Raw genomic sequence first — 23,453 nt, forward strand, 5'->3', positions numbered from 1 at the left:
ACATCCGTATTTCCATCATCCGGCCCTGCGCGCCTTTCTCCATACTGCCAACGTAACCCGTTTAGCCTATCTAATTCAAGTAATAGTACGATGCAGAAGTTGATGTTCGATGAGAATGCGCACTCCGCCAATTTTTTATGATGTTTTGTTTAGAGACGCTTTGTTATTCTAATAGGGTTGGTTAATTGTAGATTAACGTCCTAAAGCGACTCAGTCTATGAGGCACGCCGTAGTGAAGGGCTCCGGAAATTTCGACCCCTTTAGGTTCTTTAACGTGCACTGACACCGCACAGAACACGGGCCTCTAGACTGAAGCGCAGGTCGATATTCTGTTACCATTAACAGAGGATTCAGGTTTTCTGCAGTGCTGGTCACAATATCAATATGGACTTTATGTAACGAAGGATTCGAAGAGAGTACAGTCGTGGAACTTCAAATATGAACGGACGTTTAGCTTGCAAATTGTTTAACTTCCTGCCATAAAATACCATGCGCTAGAAATATATTCATGCTACCATAATCGTTTCTAGACAGGTCAAAATCTAGCAACGTCACGAACGTTCAGGATATATAAATCACATCTTGACAATTGATTGTAAAACATTTTATTCGCCGTAAAGAGCATCTGGACATATGAATGAATGAATGAATGAATGAATGAATGAATGAATGAATGAATGAACTTTATTTCCGTCATCACGGGGCCTCACGGTCGGGGCGCAGCAATTAGGAGGGGCATAAGTTTTAGCTCTTCGAGAAGTCAAATGGCCCGCCGAATCGGGCTAGTTGCCGCCATGACCACCAGACGGCGGGGTCGCTTTATTGCGTCACGTTTCCCCGGCCATGACGTAACATCCAGGTGAGAGGCGAAAAAAGAAATAGGAGAGGGCACGCGCGGAGTCGGTGGAGTGCGTTGACGGCGGGTAGGAGCGATATAAAAACAACGAAAAAAGAGAGCCTGGCTGAAGCTCAACAGGCAGCGTTGGCCGTGACTTCCCGTTATGCTCCGGCGCTCGTTCGAACTGTGCCGCTCGGTCGACCAGCCGTTCGCTACTCGCCGTATGCGCGCGCCAAAATTCACGCGCTTGCCGCGCTTTGACGTTGCGTCACGTGCTCTTTACGTCATCGTCTGAGAAAGGGCCAATGGCGGCGCTCGCGTAGCCTTTCCTCCTCTCTCCTCCGCTCGTTTTCTTGCCCCCTGGCGGAGGCGGCAGCAGCGAAGGCGGCGTCGTCTGCTCGCCGATAATATATACCCGGGGTCGCGTTCCCGGGCGTTTCATGGAGTACGCTGCCGCTCGCCGCGCGCGTCTAGCCGGGTGGTGCGAGTGCTACGACGTGCAACATGGGCAGCATCGTGTCGAGCCAGCAGCAGGACGTGCCGGACCCCAAGACGGGGCTCACGCCGCGCGAGAAGGGCCTCGTGCGTGACACCTGGGCTCTGGTGCGCAAGGACGTCAAGGCTAACGCGATTGCCATCTTCCTCACGTAAGTCACTCTCTCTCTGTCGAGACTCCGTGCCCGCTCGCTTTGCGCCTCAGGGGACGACGCTTCTCTGCGGTAGCCTGGCTGGCCTAGTGCCGCCCGGAATGTTGATTTCTCGATCGCCTTCCTTGGAGAAACGTGCGATGCTTGCAGCGGGGATGCCCGGTAGGGACATGCTTCGTGAGCGCTTTCCTTGCCTTACGCGTACAGGCGTTTTAAGTCGGCTTCTCGATTCCGCGTCGCGTTCTTTAGCGCTTGAGTTCAGCTTATATTTTCGGATTGTGCAGCTGCATTTCAACATTTACACGAACTCGTAGCATTCGCTCTTGCCTCGTTTGCAGATCACTGAACATACGATGGCTGACTCAAGCCGCAACTTCAAAAGAGGAGGTAATGTTAGTCAAACAAATAACGCGTACTTTACAACTTTATCAAGACTGAAAAAAACTACGGGACAAATACGGTGGAGATAGGCGTATCTAACGCCCATAGCATTAAAGTTTCGTCGTCATTTTTTTGTACTTTGCGCTTTATTAAGGCGGTGTGCCACGGGCAGTGGTTGTCTGCACACGTGTCTGTGATTGCTTATTGCATTCGGTCCTCTCTTATCGTTTGCAGACGACGCGACTTAACTGTCCTCATCAGCAGCGGTTTTTGGCAGAGTGTCCTATTCCGACGCAGTTCGCGCGGTGTCATTCGAATACGGCTTGGCGAGTCAACTGGCTATCTAATCTCTTTGGGGCGCTGGACAGGCACTTTCGCCCGGCAAACACGCGTTTTTCTCGTTTGCTTTGCTGACTGTGCAGAAGAAGAAACTGTTACTGAACACTCGATCGCTCCGGCGATATCGCGAAAGCCACTAACATCGGAGCTCCGGAATTCGCACTGGTGAACTGCGGCACCAGCGGTCTGTCCTTCGGCCCCTTTATCGCTTTTTGTCTATGAAGCGAAATGCTGAACTTTAGTGTTCTTTCGGCCACGTCTATGTGACTCGCTATACAACGAAAAAGAAACGCACATCAAGCACGACAAACTTCAGACACACAGACCTAGCACGCTTTTCTCATTTCGTTCCAGCGATTGTAAAGTTGTGCCCTGGGTTTCAAGCTAACCATAGGCCCACGTAGTGCCTCCTTCTACCTGGGAACGCGCCCACATGTTGATGCAAGATCTCAGACTCTGTCCCCGCATGGCTGTCGCAGAAGTCCCTATTAGTGTCGTATGAAGTGACGCCAATACGAACTCTGTACTGACGATTCACGTGAAAACTATGAAAACAAAACTGGGGTGTGTTGAATTTTTAAGACACGTGTAGGCTAGTGGTGGCTGTTTCAAGCTTGTCATTAAGGGGCCGTTTAACTTCTGCTCTCGGGTACAAGTCAAGAAAAGCTTTTCTCCTCCAAAGGATCCCCTTTCAGCCAATGGTGTCGGCTGATTCTGATGAACCTCATGAACCAGGGAGGGAGGGAAGGGGACTGTCCCCTTTCATCTGCCACTACCTCCATTGTCACTCTAGCAGGGTCATGAGACTCGGCCGACGCCATTGGCTGGAAGGGTCTGCTTTGACGGGAAAAAGCCACTTCGTTCTTGAATTGTATCCGACTATAGCTGCACTCTGAAGGATAACCATTGCCTGAGAGCACACGGTTTTCGAGAGGTCGTTGTTGGGACGGCTTCATTAAACGAAGCTTTTTATCCCCGTATTTATCTCGTAGCTGTCGTTATAGGCAGGGGTGCAGGCGTTTCAGACTCTTAAAAACGATCTGCGGCGTAGAGCTCGAGACTGTCTGCTAGGCGAATAGTCCTTACTTAGCCAAGAAACTGTGTAGGGGCGATAACGAAGAGCTCACAATGTTCTCTCCTCGGTATCGGACTGTCGATATCGGGAGTAGCGGGCGGAGTCTTTTCCAACATGAGCGATACTTATTGCCCTGCCAGGTGGTTCGTATTTTCGCAAAACACTGAAGCGCAAACCGAAGCCCCAGGCCAAATGAAGATGGTACACGCGCACATACTTTCGAGAGCATTCAATCTGACGAAACGCGTTTTTATACCCCAAGCTTTATCCACGCGCAGCTCCTGATAAAAGAAAATGTCGCAGTCATATGTCGCGTTTACAGAAGTGCGCCAAGAACACAGTGACATTTCACTCCCGCGTGGGATCGAAGGAGCATCACTTATGCAATCGTCTCCTCTTTTTTCTTCGTATGAAGTATCTCAAAAAGCTCACGGGCAGTTTTATCTCAACACTTCAGTAACACTTACAGATAACGCACTTGAGTTGTCGCGAACGATGCAAAATATTGCACAACACTACGCGCGTGATCGCAGTCTTTCGCCAACAAGTGCGGAGTATTTCCGCGAACATGCTCAACGAACATGCTCAACGAACATGCTCAACGAACATGCTCAACGAACATGCTCAACGAACATGCTCAACGAACATGCTCAACGAACATGCTCAACGAACATGCTCAACACGCGCAGCACGCGCGAAAACGCTGCGAACAACGCAACACGCACGAACATGCGCCCGATGGGGCTGAGCCGAAAGTGGTGAGACCCTCAGCGGTCAAGAATGCCGTGAACAGAGAGTAAGGCAAGTCCGGAAATTTTGGGAAGTATAAACAACGATCCTCGGATCTTGCGCTTTACCCGTAGCTCTACTGCCACGGGGCTGAATGAGTTCCGGAGATGCGACGTCTTCTGGACCCGGGACTCCAACGTCATCCTGCGCTCTGGAGGCCTTCCCTTGTGGTGTCTCCATCCCGTGGTAAAAGGCAGTCAATCCTTCCCTATTGGCAGGATGCGGAGTGACCGCTGGGAGTTGTAAATGAGATCTGGGCGTTCCCAGAGTAGTCGTTCTAAGATTCTGTTCTTTACTGCTGGGAGCCCGGCACTCAAGGCATGTCTCATACGCACCGGCGTCAAGTCGCGCGCACAGTCCAGGTGCCTTGGTGCTCAGCTTGATTCACAGCTTGTTACAAAGTGTAGCTAGAGTGATGAAAGGGAGGTTACCGCGCGTGTACTGGCTTGAAGCAGTGTTGGACTCTTTGTACAACGTTTGATTTCGCAGTGTGTGTACGCTTCGCTGTGGCAGATGTTTTTGACAGCGGTTCTAGAGTGCCGCGAGTATTGAGCTTTATGGTGCCGTTGAAAGAGCTTTTTGTAAGCTTCAGAATGACATGCCCCTTTCGAGGTCAGAAAGAAATTTTCTTGCCGTTTCGTCAGCAGCAGTGAATGCGTAACCCGACGCACAACCTGAAACTGGTCGTTTATTCACTCTTCAAGACTCTTCTTGCATTGAAACCTTTCGCCTTTAGTGTAGTCCAGCCTCCATCCACCAGTTTATGTATACAGATATGGGCACAGGGTCACCTCTGGATTGTGGTCCTACGAAAAACCCCCGGAGTTCTAAGTAAAGTAGCCATCGTCAAAACTGTGTGCAGAAGCGGTACATGTAGTGCATACCGCGCTGTTAGCAGGTGCCTGCGTTTAAAGAGGGCCGTAATAACTTTCTGCTGTTGTTGCCTTTCGGAACTTGGAACTAACTTGCTTTTTTTTGGACCTCTTAGAATATGGCTCATTGGCGACGCACGGTTTTTGTCAGCAGTTCCCTTAACGCTTCCATCTTGACCGCTGCGCAGCAAACAAGACTGTATAGCGCCGAAGTCGTGCAAGGTGTCATGGCTGACTCTTCTAGTCGGAAAATACTCGCACTGATCTGTCTCATGAGAAGGCAGGTCGAAAACGAAAACCATTAACAACCGCTGTGAACCATAAGCCACCGATCTCGTGGCTTCTCGTGGATTCTATGTGTCCACTCCCGCTGAGCAACTTCACGTTCGAGTTCGCTTTCGTCCTGGCTTCTCGTTTGGTCGCGCAAGCTCCCAACGGTTTACGCTTCCTGACTGATTGTCTCGCGCTGCTCTAGTTTGCAAACTCAGCGGTGGCCAGTTTGGCACCAAGGACACCTGCACGTTAGTCGTCCATTGTTTCAAGACAGCGGCGCTGAGCAGACAGACTAAGGACCTCAATTTCGATTCGCGCTGAAGACGCCCGGTTGGTGCTTCTGGTATGCAGTAGAGTAACTTCGTTGTGTTATTTCACAGCGCGAGCTCTAATGCAGCATTACTCAAGGTCGCGTTAGTATGGAACACAATGTCATTCAAGTGGGACCAGTGAGTGGTACCACTGGTACACAGATTGTGGCCACCTAATTGGCGTAGAATGTTCGGCGTGGTATCAAACGATTCAGCGCGTTACGGAGCATACGATTACTAGTCGAATCAAAGCGTAGCATATCATAGGAATTCGCACCGATGCCCTTTGGTTCCCCAAACCATGACTTGTTGAAAATTCAAGCGTCCATTACGGCCAAAATAAATGAGGTAGGGCATTCGAAGTGGTGTCAAACGATTTGTCTTCTAGCGCTGTATACGTTGGCATCAAAGAAGTAGATATCCGGATATAACGAAAAATTTGCACCGGATATAGCGAACATGGCTAATGACGCAATATTCGTTCGATATTGCTAACGCTCGACACTCATTCTCTGCCTCGTCGTTTTTTTTTTTTTTCTTGACGGGCCGCCGAGGCCTGGTGGTGAAGGAACGTCTTTCGCACGCTTCCCGTCTACGCGACTAGGCCGCCACGGCCTGTTCCGAAGAAGTGAAAGGATTGGCCGTGTACCCGCAAATAATACGCGCACGAAAATGCACCCAACAGGGGGAAAGACGGCGACCTTTCGGCGCTGTCGACCTCTCTTGTCGGGGAGCCCCTCGTACCGCGTTTGCTCGCTTCTAGTTGGTCCGTCATGCATGCGTCATCGACTTGATCGTGCGTCTTTCGGCGGTAAATTACATACTGCGCGACACAAAGCGGTATTTCTGAGGCCGTCTACAGCGCCTTCGTTGTTGCATTGCTTTTCTATAGCGCGCAGCCAGTCGTTAAGATAGAAGCAAAAATGACGCGAATGCAGTGCCTAAAATAAGCTGTGTAGTCCGAAGTTCAACATAGTACTTACAGCACGTGATTACGAAAATAAGCACTCATCACTGGGTGGAGGCCCGCCGCGGTGGCTCAGTGGTTAGGGCGCTCGGCTACATGGCCGGAGTTCCCGGGTTTGAACCCAGGTCGCGTTTCGATAGAGGCGAAACGCAAGAGGCGCCCGTGTGCTGTGCGATGTCAGTGCACTTTAAAGATCCCCAGGTGGTCGAAATTATTCCGGAGACCTCCGCTACAGCACCTCTTCCTCTTTCTTCTTTCACTCCTACCTTCCTCCCTTCTCTTACGGCGTGGTGCGGGTGTCCGCCGATATATGTGAGACGGTTAATGCTCCATTGCCTTTCCTCGAAAACCAATTTTCGATCACTGTGAGGGGTCAGTATTAATTACCCGCTAATCCCAACACATGAGATAGGAAGATTGACGCCATTAACGTTGCCACTTGTTATGACAGCGGGCTTTCACTGCCCACAGGCTACAGGGCAGCATAGGGCTTTGCTGTTCGCTTTGCACTCACTCAACGTACACTGAGTAGAAATTTCTGTATTCGAACTGAGTCGTAACGGATTAAATACAGTGGAGAGGCAGGCTTGCAAGCTCTTAAAATACGCACTGCACTGCAAGTTGACCCGGAAATTTTAGGTGCCGAGGTGCCAACGCCACTCATATCGCAGAAAGTACGGTATCGTGCGGTAGCTGACATTTCGCCTCGGTTTATTTTTCAACTGAGCACGCGAAAGAAGGTTTTCTCCATGCAGTCCTGATTGCTCTGTACATTTGGTCTGATTGGACTGTCCTCATTGGTCTGCACGCTGTATTCTATAATGTACAGTCGGGGACAAAAGTCTCCGGACCACGTGTTCCTCAAACGAAACTTATAGCTCTACTATCAGACAGCGGCTGGAGACTGCACTTGTGGAGATGAAAAAACAAATTTAACTTTTACCTCCACAAGTGTGGTCTCCAGCCGCCGACCAATAGCAGAGCTATCGGCTTCATTAGAGGAACACGTGGTCCGGAGACTTTTGTCCCCGACTGTACTTCTCGGCAGCGGTGATCACACCAAAGCTCCACTGCTAAGGGCGCTGCCTGTGTGCGCGCGAATGCGGTATCCTCGGTGGCGCGCGCTGGGGGTCTGAGCGGAAAAGCCTCCTCGTCGATCGACAGCGCGGCAGCCTTCGAGCGCTCAACGACCACCGCAACAGTTGGTCGCCATCGGCGGCGCAACCGCGGACGGCAGCCGCTTCTTCGGCACGCGCGTGCGACAATATTATCACAAGCCGACTTTACGCCGGGCTAACAAGCGGGAAGTTCGGTAATTCGCTCACCTGTCTGCTTGTTTGTGGAGTTCTTGCACAGGTACGTCGGGTTGTTTTGTTCGGGACTACTGTACATACATTTATTTTATTGGATAATTAATGACGCCCCATCTGAAATCAAGAAGACTAAATGTGCTAGGTCAGGACGCGTAATGCTACGGGATGGCATACCTGACGGTCTGTTCTCAGTGGACGTTGAAAACTCCCATGGATGTCCTGCGGACGTCGTGTCCTCAGTGGACGTTGAAAACTCCCATGGATGTCCTGCGGACGTCGTGTCCTCAGTGGACATTGAAAACTCCCATGGACGTCCTGCGGACGTTGTGTCCTCAGTGGACATTGAAAACTCCCATGGACGAGGACGTCTGAGGGAGTTCCAGTGTGCATTGGGTAAGGGTAATGGAGTGGATTCCAAGACAAGATAAACCTAGTGTATTGGCGCGGTAATCGAGCAGACTGATGAGATTAGGAAACTTGTGGAAACAGTGTGGTCCCGCCTAGCGCTAAACATGGTTAAGTGGCGGGATATGGGAAATGTCCTGTAGAGGACGTAAGTGGGCTGATGATGATGATTTGTTTAATGGACTAACATGCGCCTTTTCAGTTTCTGCCCGCTTTTCTCATGTCTTCTTTCCCTTTTTCTAAAAAGGAAGAACCAGAACTGAAAAGCAGTGAAAAATAGCTTTGCTGTGTGGTGACTCCCTACAGAAGTGGCGCAGCAGTAGACAGGAGATAAATCAGCATTCATATCAAAGAGCACACAACGTTTTTCTCAAAGAAATAAACCAGAAAACGAAAACAAAATGAATTCATCTATTCGAACTTCCGCACATATCAAAACAACTCGAATAAATCAATACAGACGATACAAATAGGGCATAAAAACACATTATTACAGCATAAGGAACTCACAGAATGAAGTTAGAAAATTAACAGAAGCCCAAAACTTTTAAATTCATAACAATGTCCACAGCGTGGTGCGGAGAGGGCTCAGTCATGGCTATCTTAAAATAATTTTTTTAAATTCTAGATATTGATAGGATATTACTTGTAAGCTACACGCCTCCCAGTAATTAAGGAGCCTAAAAATAATAGTTAACGATTAACATTAGGTGACCAGCCTACTTGTTTGCACATCTCAGCTATACTGTGATCTACTAGACCGCTGTGAATGATACGCCGAAAAAAGCCCTATTCTAACTCAAAAAGTATATTTTTAGTTATTGTCGAAAGTCTCACGTGAAACACCCTGCCTATACGCTCGCACATGCAGTATATGGACCAGGTGTGTGGGCCAACGTTTTGCGCAGCTTTCTCGCACTCCCATATTCTCCTTCGTCTTCGCCGGTGTTTGGAGCCTTGTTGCGCAACCTGTTCGATCGAGAACACGCCTCGCGCATTTTTCTGCATACGTCGTCCCGGGACTTCGCCGTTCGATTCGCTTCTTACGATGAAAACAACAACAAAATCCCCAAGGCTTGCGTGCCGAGAACGGCCGTGCCAACATACCCAATTTATTTTTTTACTTTTTTGCGCTTTTTATGCTTAGGCTGGCCTTCTTTTATGGGCGATGTTGACTTCGTTCTGTCGTCTCTGTTACTGTGAAACACGGCTGACAAATGGTGCTTCTGCGCGCCGTTCGTTCGAATGGAGGTGAGGAAAGAGAAGTATCTGACCGCTAGGGGCGCTCTCGGTTAGGTCTGCCATCTTGTTTGATTCCTCTGCCGTCACTCGTTCGCCTCCATGCATGGTTCTGGACGAGACGAAATATTCCATCTTGGTTTCGTGAAGAACATTGCGTTTGGGTTTTTGTAAGAGCCACACCAGCCGAAGAAGTCGGTCCATTTGGGTATCTCATAGCTTCCTGTATAGGACTGTATGCGGCGTTATACAGGGCGCCTCACATAAGTAACATCAGCCGAGGTTGCGAAAAATTGAATGGACTGCATAGGCGTGGGCTAAAAAAAAAAAAACTTGTTTACTACCGTTGGCCCCGCCGCGGTGGCTCACTGGTTATGGCACTCGGCTGCTGGACCAAAAGGCGCGGGTTCGATCCCTGCCGCGGCGGCTGAATTTCGATGGAGGCAAAATTCTAGAGGCCTGTGTACTGTGCGATGTCAGTGCACGTTGAAGAGCCCCAGGTGGTCGAAATTTCCGGAGCCCTTCACTACAGCGTCGCTCATAGCCTGAGTCGCTTTGGGACGTTAAACCCCAATAGTACTGTTGGCATACAGGCATAGGTATGCAGATAATGCATTATTTTTGCTTGTTGCCCCAATGCTAAATCATTCGAAATAAATTAATCAATTCTGAAGGTGTTGCAGACGTGATAGATGTTTTTGTTAGAATGTTTAGAGCGTCTAAAAAGAACATCACAAGATGCAGTTTCCGAGAAGGTTCAGAGAATATTGTGATGAACAAGTTTTTTCTTTTTTGTATTGCGAACAAAAAAAAGTGTGAGAAACGCCCTAGGAACACGATAAAGCTGTTTTCCCCGCGCCCTGATAACTCGCGGAAAAGACGTACGCCTCTGCAAACATGTCGAATATGTCGCATGAAGACGCGTATAAAGATACTGCTGCGAAAGTTCAGGTATTTGAGGTCATGCTCTGAATTAAAAAAAAAAAAACTGACTTATTCCAATCGTCTCCAGTGCTTTGTGAACTCGGTCAGTTAATTTTGGCGAATTAATTAAATTAATGCTCACTGAAAGTCTCAAACCGGGGGCTGAGGACGGGAGGGGGGGGGGGGGTAGCAGTCTTGTCTTTTAGACAGGACTCTGCTTCTAGCTTTAGTTCAGTCTCACGTAGGCCAGCCTTTACCTATAAACTATATGACCGCAAATATAAACTCATAAGAACGACAGAAAGTACATAGTAGAGCGCCACAAGGAGGTTGGTCTACGGCGCAGTAGTTACCGTCATGGTTGTCCGCACAACTGCAGTCGGCGCAATTTGTTTTTTTTTTAATGCCACGTACGGGCAAAACTAATGCAGATTTGAAGGGTCGCTCCTTCAACAGGCGGTAAAATTAGTTTAAAAAGAATATTTCCTTCTTAGCGCACTTGCCTTAAAAACTGGAGACGACATCCTGTAACTTTCAGTTTCGACCATGTTTGGAGCAGCCTAGAGTCACGCGATCTGAGGAAATTGAACGCTGTCGCATGAGTACGCGCTACTTGGCCTATAGCTTCGTAAACATGGCAGTCTATGAAGAGGCTTCACCATAATGGCTTCCACCACGGTTAGAGCAAATGAGAACACAATGTGAGTGTGACTGCCGCTTTCTCCTTCGTGGAATTCATACCAGTCTTGTCACTGAATCGCGCTTCCATCTTTCTGCTCAGGATTTCTGCTAATTTTACTGGGATACATTTCTATCTGCACGTTCGTGAAAAAAAAAAAGTAATTGCAAATTTCTTGAACCTAAAATATAACAGGCGGTGTCTACCCCGGAAAACAGGCAATTTATGACGTCGCCTCTGAAACAGCTCCCTATTTTTCGATGCACATTATCTTCTGCGTATTTTTTTTTCTTTATAGGCACGAAGCGCGCTCTGGAGTAATTGTGTCCGGAGCTGCACCTAAAAAGGCATAACATAAAAAAAAAAAAACAGGCAGGGCAGTTTCATGGAATCCGTTGAAAACCATTCTAAATGATGCACTCCCGTCAACTTAATGTTCATGCAGTCAAAAGTAAAAATACGTTGGCCGAAGCATAATGGAACAAGTGTGTACGCGAGGGCAAAACAATATCAGTTCTGAACGACGCTCGAAGGAAATCGGGGCGATTATCGATGCATGACAGGCTTGAACGAACGGCCTGGTAGCGTCGAAAACGCCCGAAGGTAAACGCAGTGCGCGAGACCCTTGCAGGTAAATTACGAGACCCTTGCATATCTGAACAGAGCCCTCTCCTCTGGAGCCACTTCTTGGAGCGCAGACGTTCTGCAGAAGCGATGCTATTCGTTATCCGTGTATGTTCCCTTTGAGCGGTAACGTCTACGAAACTGCGCTCTCTTAAGTACCTTAAAAAGAAAACGATAAAATGCAATAAGTGTATCGTGTTAGTGGACATGGCGCGTTATTACTGTGTTCGCTTATGCCTCTTTGAATTCCCTACAGAAGGAAGAGTAGTTATGAGTCTGTGGCCCGTTTTCTATGCTGTTAAACGAGCGTTTTTTTGTTTGTTTTTTAAGTAAAGATAACATTTTCGTGGACAGTGTGTTTTGTCAGGGCGGAAATTGAGGCATTTGTTTCCTATGATTATAGCGTACGCAGGCTTTCAGTACAAGTGCTTTTATTTTTAAATTTTGCTTCGCAGTGGTTACAGTAATTGCTGTGACCATCGTAATGAAGATAATATTCCGGTGTTATGCGAAGACTATACTTTCGTGCTACATTGGCGTAAAGATGCACCGAAGAGGAATCCGAACTCGTCTCTTTACCGCGGGAACTCGATCTACACATTCCGAGCATTCTTAGAAACGTGGATTTATTTTCCTGTGCGGCCGATTTCCCTAATTTAAATTGCATTAAACGTCCCGGCTCCCGCCTTTTCTTTAACTCATCGCAGACGATAGGAGGAGTCAACCAACCTTTCAGCCAGTCCCGTGGCGGCTTGCCGCTCTCCCTTCGCCGGAGTGATACCTATGTAGTGATCGGCGAAAGCAGAGTCCACGCGTATTTTTATTTCCGTGGGCCTAATTTGCAGTTATGTTGTCTCTCACTGGATCTATTTATTCACGGAAACCTAAAAAAAAATAAAAGCAAAGCCGCCACTCGACTGCCTGAAAGGCACTCCAATGCGTTAGTTGACTCGGTGAGTTCAAAAAAAAAAAAAAAAAGGTGGGAGCCGGGAACACTTAATCCGATTTAAGTTATGGAAATCGGCCGCACAGGAAAATAATTCCAAGTTTCAAAGAATGCACGGAATGTGTAGATCGAGTTCCTGCGATAAAAAGGCGAGTTCAGATTCCTCTTCACTGCACCTTTAAAAATGTAGTGCAAAGATTTAACGCAGTCGTTTTACGAGAAAACGAAATTCATTGCTACATTACCGAGGCCACATGAGGTGTACAGTCACGAGCGTATTATGAGAGCGAACGACGGTTGAGCATTCATTTTTTTATTACTCCATATTTATCTGTGATAAGCACAGTTTGGTCTGTTTTCAGACTAGTTTTCCTCTTGGCGCATAATATACAAAAGTGATGCCCAAATTTAGCGGAGAAATAACTAGACAATTCGCAATTTTGGGCGAAAAGTTTGTTCCCTCTAATATAGCTCACGACTATACAGGGTCGTCCGCTCTTAGGGGGAACACTCGAGCGAGCGCGAGGCCACGCTCTTCAGAGCGCTGCGCGTCGGACGTGGCCGCCCATCAAAGCAGAATGGCGCAGGTGAAAGACCTAATTGTGGTGTGTCGCGTTGTCTACCATTTGGCTTCAGTGCGTGGTCCCACTGGATGCACTGGCACTGGCACTGGAGCGCTGCCACGCGCTCGCGTATTTACCTTAAGAATGGATGACCCTGTATATTTCGTACGAGGTCTAAACTGTAGGATGATTGCAATGTGTGCAGATAACCGGTATTCGTTCGGAAAGTTTTGACGGGGTTGCTGTTTTGCGACCGAGCCTGCAGAAACGTACGCGATTTGAGGGGGGGGGGGGGGGGGGGGGGGAGTACATTAGGGGCATGAGAAGTTGGCGATTAGGAGGAGGCGGGCGGTACTGCGTAGCAACGAATACGTCTATGTGGGAGTGGAAAGGGAACAAGCTGTCCTCTAGCGCACTCCCATTTTACTCATTTTTGTTTGGTGTGTATAGTGCATGAGAAGAGTATGTGAGTTCGCCTAACTCTGCCAGGTGTCGCGGAATAGCTTTGCAAGGGTGTAAATCCTCAAGACCGACCTGGAATCGAAGCTGAACCGAATTGAAAAAAAAAAATGGTAAAGAGGGAAAAGAATGCGGCCGTGCCGTCGCATGCGACTCGAAAGCGCATCGCAAATGACGAGAAGAAGAACCAAGGGTATACGGGGACAGCTCGATCCAAATGATACGACTGTGGCTGCTCTGACACGAGCGCAATTGGCGAACGTTAAACTACTAGGTAGAGCACGAAACTAGAATAAAAAGCTCCTAGGAAAGTGTAACGATTTCAGAGAGAAAGCAGTCGTTGTTACTCATTGGCAGTCGACTCGACTTTTACATCGAAGTGCCTCTTTTGAGAGCTCGGCATTAGGTGCCTAAATTTCAATATAATATTAACACCCATAGCCACGGTTGCATGAATGCGACAGAAGTCGACACCAGTCAACTTTTTTTAGGGAAAGAGCATGTTTTGAGAAGAAAAGACGTGTGACTCATCCTCTACTCTCTTCCTTGACGTTATTGCACTTTTCCTGAAAAGGTGGACTGGAGTCGACTTCTGTCGCATTCACGTAAACGCGACTCGTACACTCTAAACAAGAATGCACCTATATGGGAGTAAAAAGAGTCAGTTATTCTCTAACGCACACCTTTTTTACTCCTTCATGTTTAGAGTGTACCGACCGTCAGATCTACTTGGTTTTCCGTCTTGTCCTACCGCACTTCTCTCTGCGGTTTTGGTCGGCTCATGGGGGACCGGCCGTGAGGCAATTCGTGTACTAAACAGAGCGGGCATATCGGACACACATTGCCCCACACCGTGAACGTGACTTTGTTCCTCTGTTCTGAAAGCTCGCATGCAGTTCGTATCGAAACGAGATGGAGGATGTATTCGGCTCGAGTCGAAACCAAGTAACAACGCCGGAGGGAGGCTGCAGAGAACGAATCGAGAGGTGAGGTGCATACGTGCGCACACAACGCGCCCAATCCATCTTGCGCCAACTGCTCGCCGGTGCGTCGGGGAAGGGGGGGGGGGGGGGGGGGAAGAGCGTGGCCCAACGCAATTAAAAAGGCGCGCGCCCCGGTGTTGCGTGTGCAGTCGGACAGCGCGGCTCCGGCTTGATGGATCGGTCTCCCTTACGCTCGTTTGCGGCCGCCTCGAACTTTTATTTTAAAGCTCCCAATGCTTTACTACAGCTTGCGTTTCTGTTTCGGGTACGTTTTTCTCTTTTTTAAGAACGTTGGCTCTTGCTCATCACGTTTCGAGATTTCATGGGGTCTGCTACCACCCTGGGATCACAGCGCCATCTGTGGCAGCAACTAGAAAACAGCACATCTCTCACTGAGACTTGTAGCGCCATTTGCAGTAGCATTGGGAAATAAAAGTACAAATTCGTATTCCCATTGGTGTACTACACGGTGGTGTACTATCAGCGTTAAATGAAACGCGAACAACTGGAACGCGAGCACAAAAAATCAAGCACATTAGAGGCTGGAGATGAAATACAGGCGTGGGCTATTAACATTTCAGAAGAGCGGTCTTTTCGGCTTCGATCGGAAAATCAACTGCTCATGTATTTTGCCTCCCTAGTATAATATCTGCGAGTTGTGCTGTTCGCGTTTCAATTGACGCTGATAGTACCTCCCTTTAATCTCGTTCATATCAATTCTAGTAAACCAAACAGCTAACGCTCGTTACTTCAACGTCTTTCAAACGGTGGCGGCCTTTTTACCGTTCTTCTATATATAGTCGGAGAGGGTGACTTTTTTTGCTCGTTTCTTCACGGCCGCGTAAACGAATGCTGCAACTATACTTACGCGCCACACGACTTCGAGCTGCTGTGGACTTGTGTAGGTGTGCACTGTGTGACGCCTATTTGTTGGCTGCTTTAGGTTCTTTATTTGAACACATCTTTTAGCGACGACTTGAAATTCAGAGTTCAACATTCGATGCCGATCCCTACTGAAAGTTTCCATATGACGAGTTCCGTAATTCCATTCATTTCCATTATAAATTTTACGGAGTCAGTATGGAGCGTATGGAATCGGTATGGACTCTATGGAAGCACGCATAGGAGCTTACGGACTCCATATGCAATACATGGCAGTCGTACAGAAATTATGTGGAGTACTTATGGAATCCATACAGACAAGATATGGATTCCCGTATGCATTTTTATATCTTATGGACTCTATATTCCAGTTATTCCATATGAGTGGCTCATATGGAATGTTTCAGTAGGGATATTTCCAAGATTTTTGTGATTTGATTGATTGATTGATTTATTGATTGACGCTGGTAATTTCGTTGTGAGCGAATTTGACGCCGAAGCAGCACAGAACAGAGCCACCACTTCACTGGAAGTGGCAGCTGAGTGAATGAGGCGATCTCTGAGGGGTCGCAGGTTCAGTGCCGGTGACCGAAACGGCTCTTGCATACCAGTGGAATTGTTATAAAGTTTGACTGGTATAAAGTCAAACATTAAAAAGCTGATTTCGTTTACGCTTGTGACAGGCTAGGCAAGAAATATAGAACGCCGGGGACCGCGGCCCAGTGTTAGCAACTGCTTTTTTTTTTAAGTTGTATCCTACTATAGCGCAGCTCTTCAGAGTACTGAGCTTATCTAACTGCCGCCCTCCGGGATCTTCCCTCGGCAGCCAACTCCCATTTGTCCGTTCCTCCTCTCTCGTCTTGACAGCTGGTGTTTCGCTCTGCTACTATACCTGCCACGATTGTCAGGCGGCGTGTGACGCCGACAACGACTACGACGCGGAAGTCAGGGACGAGAGCGTATAAGAGCTGGCTCTGTATAGCAGTAATTGGATTGCCGAGAACGTTGCATTACAGAAGGTAATCAAAACATTATTACCGCCGCGGTGGCTCAGTGGTTATGGCGCTCGGCTGCTGACCTGAAAGACGCGGGTTCGATCCCGGCCGGGGCGGTCGAATTTCGACGGAGGCGAAATTCTAGAGGCCCGTGTACTGTGCGATGTCAGGTGCACGTTTAAGAACCCCAGGTGGTAAAAACTATCCGGAGCCCTTCCCTAAGGCGTCGCACATAGCCTGAGTCGCTTTGGGACGTTCATTGCCATCATCATCAGCCTGACTACGCCCACTGCAGGGCAAATTGCCTCTCCCATGTCTGTCCAAATAACTCTCTCTCCTGCCACCTGCGCCCACCGTGCCACGCAAACTTCTTATGGGGGACGTTAAACCCCCCGTACACCAAACCAAAACATGAAATTTGAAGAAAATTTATATTGGTATATAAACAGCGCGAATGTGAAGTACCAAAACGTTCCATTTTACCGAAAAAAATTTAATTTATTACGATTAATAAATTGCTTGTAACACGTTATTTACAAGTCTAGCGTGAAGCCTGTTATGGAAAGAAGGAGTGGGGGTTCTGACCACGTAATTATCAATCCAGTGCACCTGAACCGGGGCAAATGCGCTCGAGAAACTCGCTCGTGCAGCACTGCTGTCCACGTTTACGTTCACCTTCTGAAGGCTGTTTAGCATAAACCAAGCACTGCGACTCCAAAAGCCGATATCACTTCGCGTCCTGGGCGAAAACTTTCCGCCCACTCCGTCAGTATTGCCATTAAGGGCTGGTCGAAACTCCGTTCGCCTCCAACAAAGTGTCTTGCAAGGGTAACTAGGGGGAAAGGGGGGGAGGGTAGAATATAGGCGTGACCGTTATGCGTAGTTTCATTGAACGATGGTCGCGGCTGGCGGGGTTCTATGCGCGGGTGAGGTGGAGAGAATCCAAAGGCCGTGATAAGTCGGCTAGGCTCTATTTTAGGCAGACAGCCGAAAGACGTCAAAGTTGTCAATGACGTCATCTCAGTGGGACCAGTGCGCAGGTGAAACAGTGACGCAACGGCAGTTGAGCTGAGGAATACGCGCTCGATAAATGTAAAACGGAACATGGCATTTTTTTTTTACATTTATTTTTCAATGAGATCTGGTTCTTCGTCATTTCTTAAGCCGCAGCTTTTGCGATGTGCACTCCTCTGTGTCGTCTATACATCACAGACTGAAAGAACTGTTCTGAAATTACGCGAGTACATTTTTCATAGCGGTGGTTTCCAGGTTTCAACCAAAGCGCCGTTGTCTGTTTTGTCCCAAGATCTTTTAGTACGAAAGCACTACCGACTCAGAGTTTGTGTGTAGCTTCACCTTGAGGTTGGCCTTGACCAAACCATAAATAAATGAATTAAGTAAATATTGCCGCGACGGGGTTTCGAACCCGCGACGACGTGAACAGATCAGCCTTGCTGGCCACTATACACGAGAGCATACCGGGTGTCCCAGCTAAATGTAACCAAACTTTTAAAAAAGGCTAAGTGTCCTGGTCCAGTGAAACCAACTGAGGGTTGTTCATAGTCTCGTGGCCTAGTCTCGAGTATTTTTTTCGCTCTTCAAAGTTAGCTAATTAAGCTTAGCTAATTAATTAACTTTTTAATTATTGACTTCAGGAAAAAAGTGTCAATGGAAATGTTTTAGATCGCCTCGAAAAACCGCTAGTAGTGCTGTTTCCATCACGGTACGATTTACGTAGCTTCATTTATTGGCCTTAAAAGAAAGTTATCACGTGACCAGCTGCTTGCTCGCATCTTTGCCCCAATGTGCACCCAAAGTCTCATCGAGGAGAGGACTTCAGGAAAACAGGATTTTATTGTCTAAGGTGCATCTTGGGACATTGAAGTGGGGCGGTTGTCACGTGGAAGCTTTTTTTTTGTTGTTGTTGTCCGAATTATGGTTAAAGGCCGGTAAAAAAACTACTTTGCGTAAATAGTACGTTGCTGCAAATGTTTCAGTCAGCTGTTTTTCAAAGCGGTCTACAACTTTTCCATTGACACTTTGTTCATCAAGTCAATAATTAAAAATTTAGCTAATTAGTCTGAACTAATTACTTAACCTTGAAAAACGAAAAAGTACTGCAGACTAGGTCACGCGACTCTGAAGAACCCTCAGTTGGTTTCAGACGGCTGGGACACCCCGTGTTTTTTAAAAACTTGGTTACATTTAGCTGGGACACCTGGTATCTGCTATCGCCGCAACCGACGTCGTCTTCATCAGCTAATACTACTATCGAATTGGCTGTTGGCTTCCGTCATTTTGAGTATCGAACTAATATCGTTCCCGACGCGCCAACGACCCAGCGAAGCAAAACCATGAGCCAAACAGGCTAAACATATGTTTCCGCACGTCTACTCGCTTTAACTGCGTCAAAACTCTTCCACTTTTTTTCAAGCGCGCCATCAGCGGTCACCTTAGAACCATTTTTTCGTTCCTGCACACATCACCACCGTTCATATCCGCCAGATCTCCACAGCTTTTCTTTTGCCCTCCTTTAGTCTCGATCGTTTAGTAAGAGACGTAGCGAAAATTTCATTAGTTCTCTGCGTTATACACAGAATTCACTGAGTTGCGGCTTCTGACAAATCGTTGCTTGTCAAAGTATATGTTGATTGCGGTGCTGGAGTTGGGCTCAGACGTCACCTTGTCCTTTGTGACATGATAGGTCCCCTAACAAAATATTTTCCCAGATGAGTCGAGAAGCCCCCACGGATTTTGTCTCATCTGTTGCGAATTGTCCGGTGACTTATTGTGCCAGGCGACAGACTGTGTCATGCAACAATATATTTCCAGATAAGATAAGACGTCCCTGGAGGATATCTTGTCTCGTGTATTTTTCGGGCACATCTTGCTAAGAGGGTACCGCGTCCTGGGATATAACTAGTCCTCGTGCACAATGTATATGTTCCTAAGCCAGACAATATGTTTACTGAAGCAGAATATCTTGCCTCATCTGGGCCATATTATCTGGCAATATCTTGCACAAAGTACACTTTCACTTCTTGGTCCAGTCTCCTAGAGAGGACATCATCAGAGGCAGCCCCAGCTTAGCCATTTGTAGTGTTCAGGAGCAGCAAGTTGTCTGAGAGTTAGCATGTGGGGAGACTACCGAGCCCAGTCTCAGTGGGAGCGTTGGTTGTTCAACACCGGGTGTCCATATACTTATGTGCATGGAATTCTCACACCATGGTTGTGTGCGTGCTACGATGCGCATGGAAGCGACAATTATTGCGGACTTCAGGCTAACGTGCTCTACTGATACTCGGCAAGCTCTCCGTGCTGACAGTCATAAACAGAGCTAATTATAGCATTTCGCTTCAAATCATTACAGGCTGTAGAGAGAATACGAGCTGACAACTGTTTTGTCTATACACTCCTTCAGTGTTGAGCCACAACTGTTCCCAACTCGAAGCTTCTGTCGCTCTTTACAACTACACTGCGCAGAGTCATCTTCCAACGGACAAGGTTCCACGATGAAACTCCGTTTTACAGCCGGGTTTAGCAAGCGTTTTAACTGCTGGCAACCAGGAACGGTTACATAGCACCTGTGATACACGGGCCGAGACTTCGGTACGCGTTACAGAATATCACGTGATCAAAACTGGCGTGATCCCCTCCACCAGACAACGTGCACGTTGTAACTGCGGTTGTCTTTTGACACCGATTACTTTAGTATTATTTACAAAAAATACTTTACCGCCAGTTGGAAGTCACCGACGTGGAGTCGTGGGCATTCACTAATGTCCGCACGAGCACTATTTCTGTATCACAAAACGTTGTTCATCTGAAATTGCAAGACGCGGACAGGCGTTCTTTCTAATGGAAAACTTACTTGTAACTTACTTGTAACTTACTTGTAACTTACTTGTAACTTACTTGTAACTTACTTGTTACTTACTTGTTGCTTACTTGTTGCTTACTTGTTACTTACATGTAACTTACTTGTAACTTACTTGTAAGTTAAAAACTTGTAATGCACCAGTGCTGGAAAACTGGCAGTACTAGTGCTCCTCGTTAGTGCTCCTCGTGGCGACTCCCAAATCGCCATCGTCACCGCTCAAAGGAAAAACAGGAGAGAGTGGGCTGAGGGAAAGACGTAGCTCACAGCCTCATTCAACGGGGGGGATGGATGGATGGAAGGGGTAAACAGCGTTGGGCATATTATGTAAACACACACGCCCGCACAATGTTGAGGGGGCAGAGGGAGGAAAGGGCGGAAGGCTTAACTCGAAGACGAGGGCGAGAGGCTGCGGCATGCGCTCCGCATGGTTCGATTAAGGGCGTGTGTAAACCAATCGACAACGCCCCCCCCCCCCCCCCCCCCTCCTTGTGACTGCACTGTTGACCGTGTTTCCAAGGTCGCGATGTCTCGCGAGCTAACGAGGCACAGGCTGCATGCAGCAGGAGTGTTTACGTTGCCGCTTCAGACCTCCGTCTGAGATCGACGTTGTCTTTCGAGAAAGATAAGAGCTTGCCGGCCTTTCCTTTTTTCTTTTCTATACCAAGGGGTCATACCCGATCCCCGGTTAGGGTGCTGTAATTGAATTAGCCTTCCATCAAGAGTGGCGCAATAACCCTACAACTCCGGTAATTAAACGCGTCTCATATTTGTTTCCATTTCGTTCGTATCACCAAAACGTAACGGGAATATTACGCTCCCTTTCTAGAGCACACACAGACGCGTACGCAGGCAGGCAGGCTTCGCAGTTTTGGAACTGCAGAAGAGGGAACGTTCCGGATATTAAAACGCGCGTGTATCATGCGCAATAATAGCCTGCGATGGGACAGGAAATAGGTTGTGCTTTTCTGGGGGGGGGGGGGGGAGGGGGAGGGGGAGGGGGGGAGCGAGTGACGTTAATGAAGAAGGGCTGAGATAGGAGGAGAGTTGAATTTCGATTTGTACAGACACGATGGCGCGCAAGCAAGCTGTACTTCGTTTGCATCGTTATCTGCAATGAGAGCCGATTTCGAGCGGGAAGCGCAGAAGTTTCCGGCTGTCAGACACTACAGAACAGGCGCTTCCGCTCCAGAGAAAGTTCTGCCCGATTTACGAGATATGGTGCCGCGTATCTTTTTTTTTTTCGTATTTCCTATGTAACGAGATACCGTGTCAACCTTTGATCTCGAGACATATCAGTATTCTATTTGAATTTTTGGAAAAAAAAAATTGTAACTGAGCAGAAGATCGTGGAGGCGCTTACTACGCTAAATACGCCATTTCAAGTGTATATGTTCGAAGAAAAAATTTCGCTGCTGGGAGCAATCGTAGGGTAATGCGAGAAGTGCAGTTTTTGTCGAAAGTTTATAGTCCAGAGGGCTTTGCTTCTAAGCCGCCTTGTAGTCTCCGTGCCTTTCCTGCCATTCGGAGGGTGTAAGACGAGTTTATCTTGCTTTCCATACATATGGGGTAATGGGTATACGTAGCGAGCCACAAGACAGGGTCCAAAGCAAACCCTTCAGGGCTGTAAGCATTAAACTCCGAAAATGCCACGGAGCCACTGATAGGGAGCATCATACACAATATAGTAAAGGTCACAGCACACAAACATGTTATAAAATTCTGCTGGGTTCCCAGTCACGTTGGTATTAGGGACAATGAGAGAGCCGACATGTGTGCTGCACAAGCCAGAACCATGGAAATAAAACATGTGAATTTGCCTCCTAGGGATTACATGAAGTTAGTACGTAGCAAACTAAGAGCCAAATGGCAAGCTTCCTGGGAAAATGAAGGAAACAACAAGCTGCATACTGTAAAGCTCATTTTAAAAGAATGGAAATCAAGCCGCCATAAAGAGCGTTTTATCGAAGTAATTTTATGTCGTTTACGCATAGGTCACACACACATCACACATAGCTTCTTATTAACAAAAAAAGCCAACCCTGTGTGTGAAATGTGTGGTGAGGAGCTCGCGGTAAATCACATTTTAATTTCTTGTTCACATCTCGAAGAACGTAGAAAAAAATTTTGTACGGTATTTTACAATGAACACATTCCATTTCATCCCGCATTGCTTTTAGGCGAGCAAACACTTGTCGAGTTTTCACTTGTTTGTAAGTTTCTAAAGAAAGCCAATGTTTTAAATCTAATATAATGTAAACTCTATACACTTAACATAACATCATCTAACCTTGTGTTTGGCTCATGATAGCCATAGTTGCTTATGCGCCATAAAACCCCATATAACTAACTAACTAACCTTCAAGGCTGTAAACTTTCGACAAAAGCTGTGCAGTCGTAGTCAATTGTTGTGGGGAACGAAACTTGTCGGACAAAACTGCTAATTTCCTGATTACTTCTGTATTAAAGTTGAGAACGATTTTTGGATATTGTACGCTAAGAGGAAAACCAGTTGGAAAAAAAAGGGGGGGGGGGGAAACGAGCGTGCCCACAATTACGGAATAGTCAATGAACTTATGCTGAAACTTTGTTCCCTCGCATAATCGTCATGACTGTACATAGATGTCGACACGTAATAGTGACGGTGTGCACAACAGTGGAGTACAGGAGGCCGGCACAGAACTGAAAACTGTGAGGACACTGGATGGTCGTCGGGTTAAGAAATGGCCGTCACATTCGGTTCTGCTCAGTTTGAAGAATTTTCGAGATAAGGCGCCAATAACAACGGCAAGTTTTGAACGCCATGGAAACGGCTGCGCGCGGCTAATCCTGCCATATAAATCTGGTCACCTGACGCTCTCGGTGAGCAAAGTGGTCAGGCCGCGTGGCGGGGGCTTCAAACCAAGTGCATGGAAAAACAATTACGGATCTTTATATATAACACTTTGAGGCATTTTATACGCACTTGTGTACATTGCGAATTCAGGGATTTTTCTGGGCCCGCGCTAAGGATAGCGATGATTTCTGAGATAAATTCAATTCTCTTTATATCCTAAATAGGGTACGCTTTGA

General features: G+C 47.5%; 1 protein-coding gene across 1 annotated transcript in view; it reads left to right on the forward strand.

Moving 5' to 3' along the window:
* Window positions 1–1,003: 1,003 nt before the first annotated feature.
* LOC149346962 (globin-like) overlaps window positions 1,004–23,453 on the forward strand; it is a 102,035-nt gene continuing 79,585 nt past the window's right edge. Inside the window, exon 1 of the mRNA XM_089586774.1 lies at window positions 1,004–1,485. Coding sequence (XP_089442900.1) covers window positions 1,343–1,485 — 143 coding nt within the window. The 5' untranslated portion in view covers window positions 1,004–1,342. The remainder of the gene's footprint in view (window positions 1,486–23,453) is intronic.

The sequence above is a fragment of the Amblyomma mixtum genome, chromosome 4, assembly GCF_055824585.1.
Source record: "Amblyomma mixtum isolate Tamu chromosome 4, ASM5582458v1, whole genome shotgun sequence".
NCBI classification, from domain to species: Eukaryota; Metazoa; Arthropoda; class Arachnida; order Ixodida; family Ixodidae; genus Amblyomma; species Amblyomma mixtum.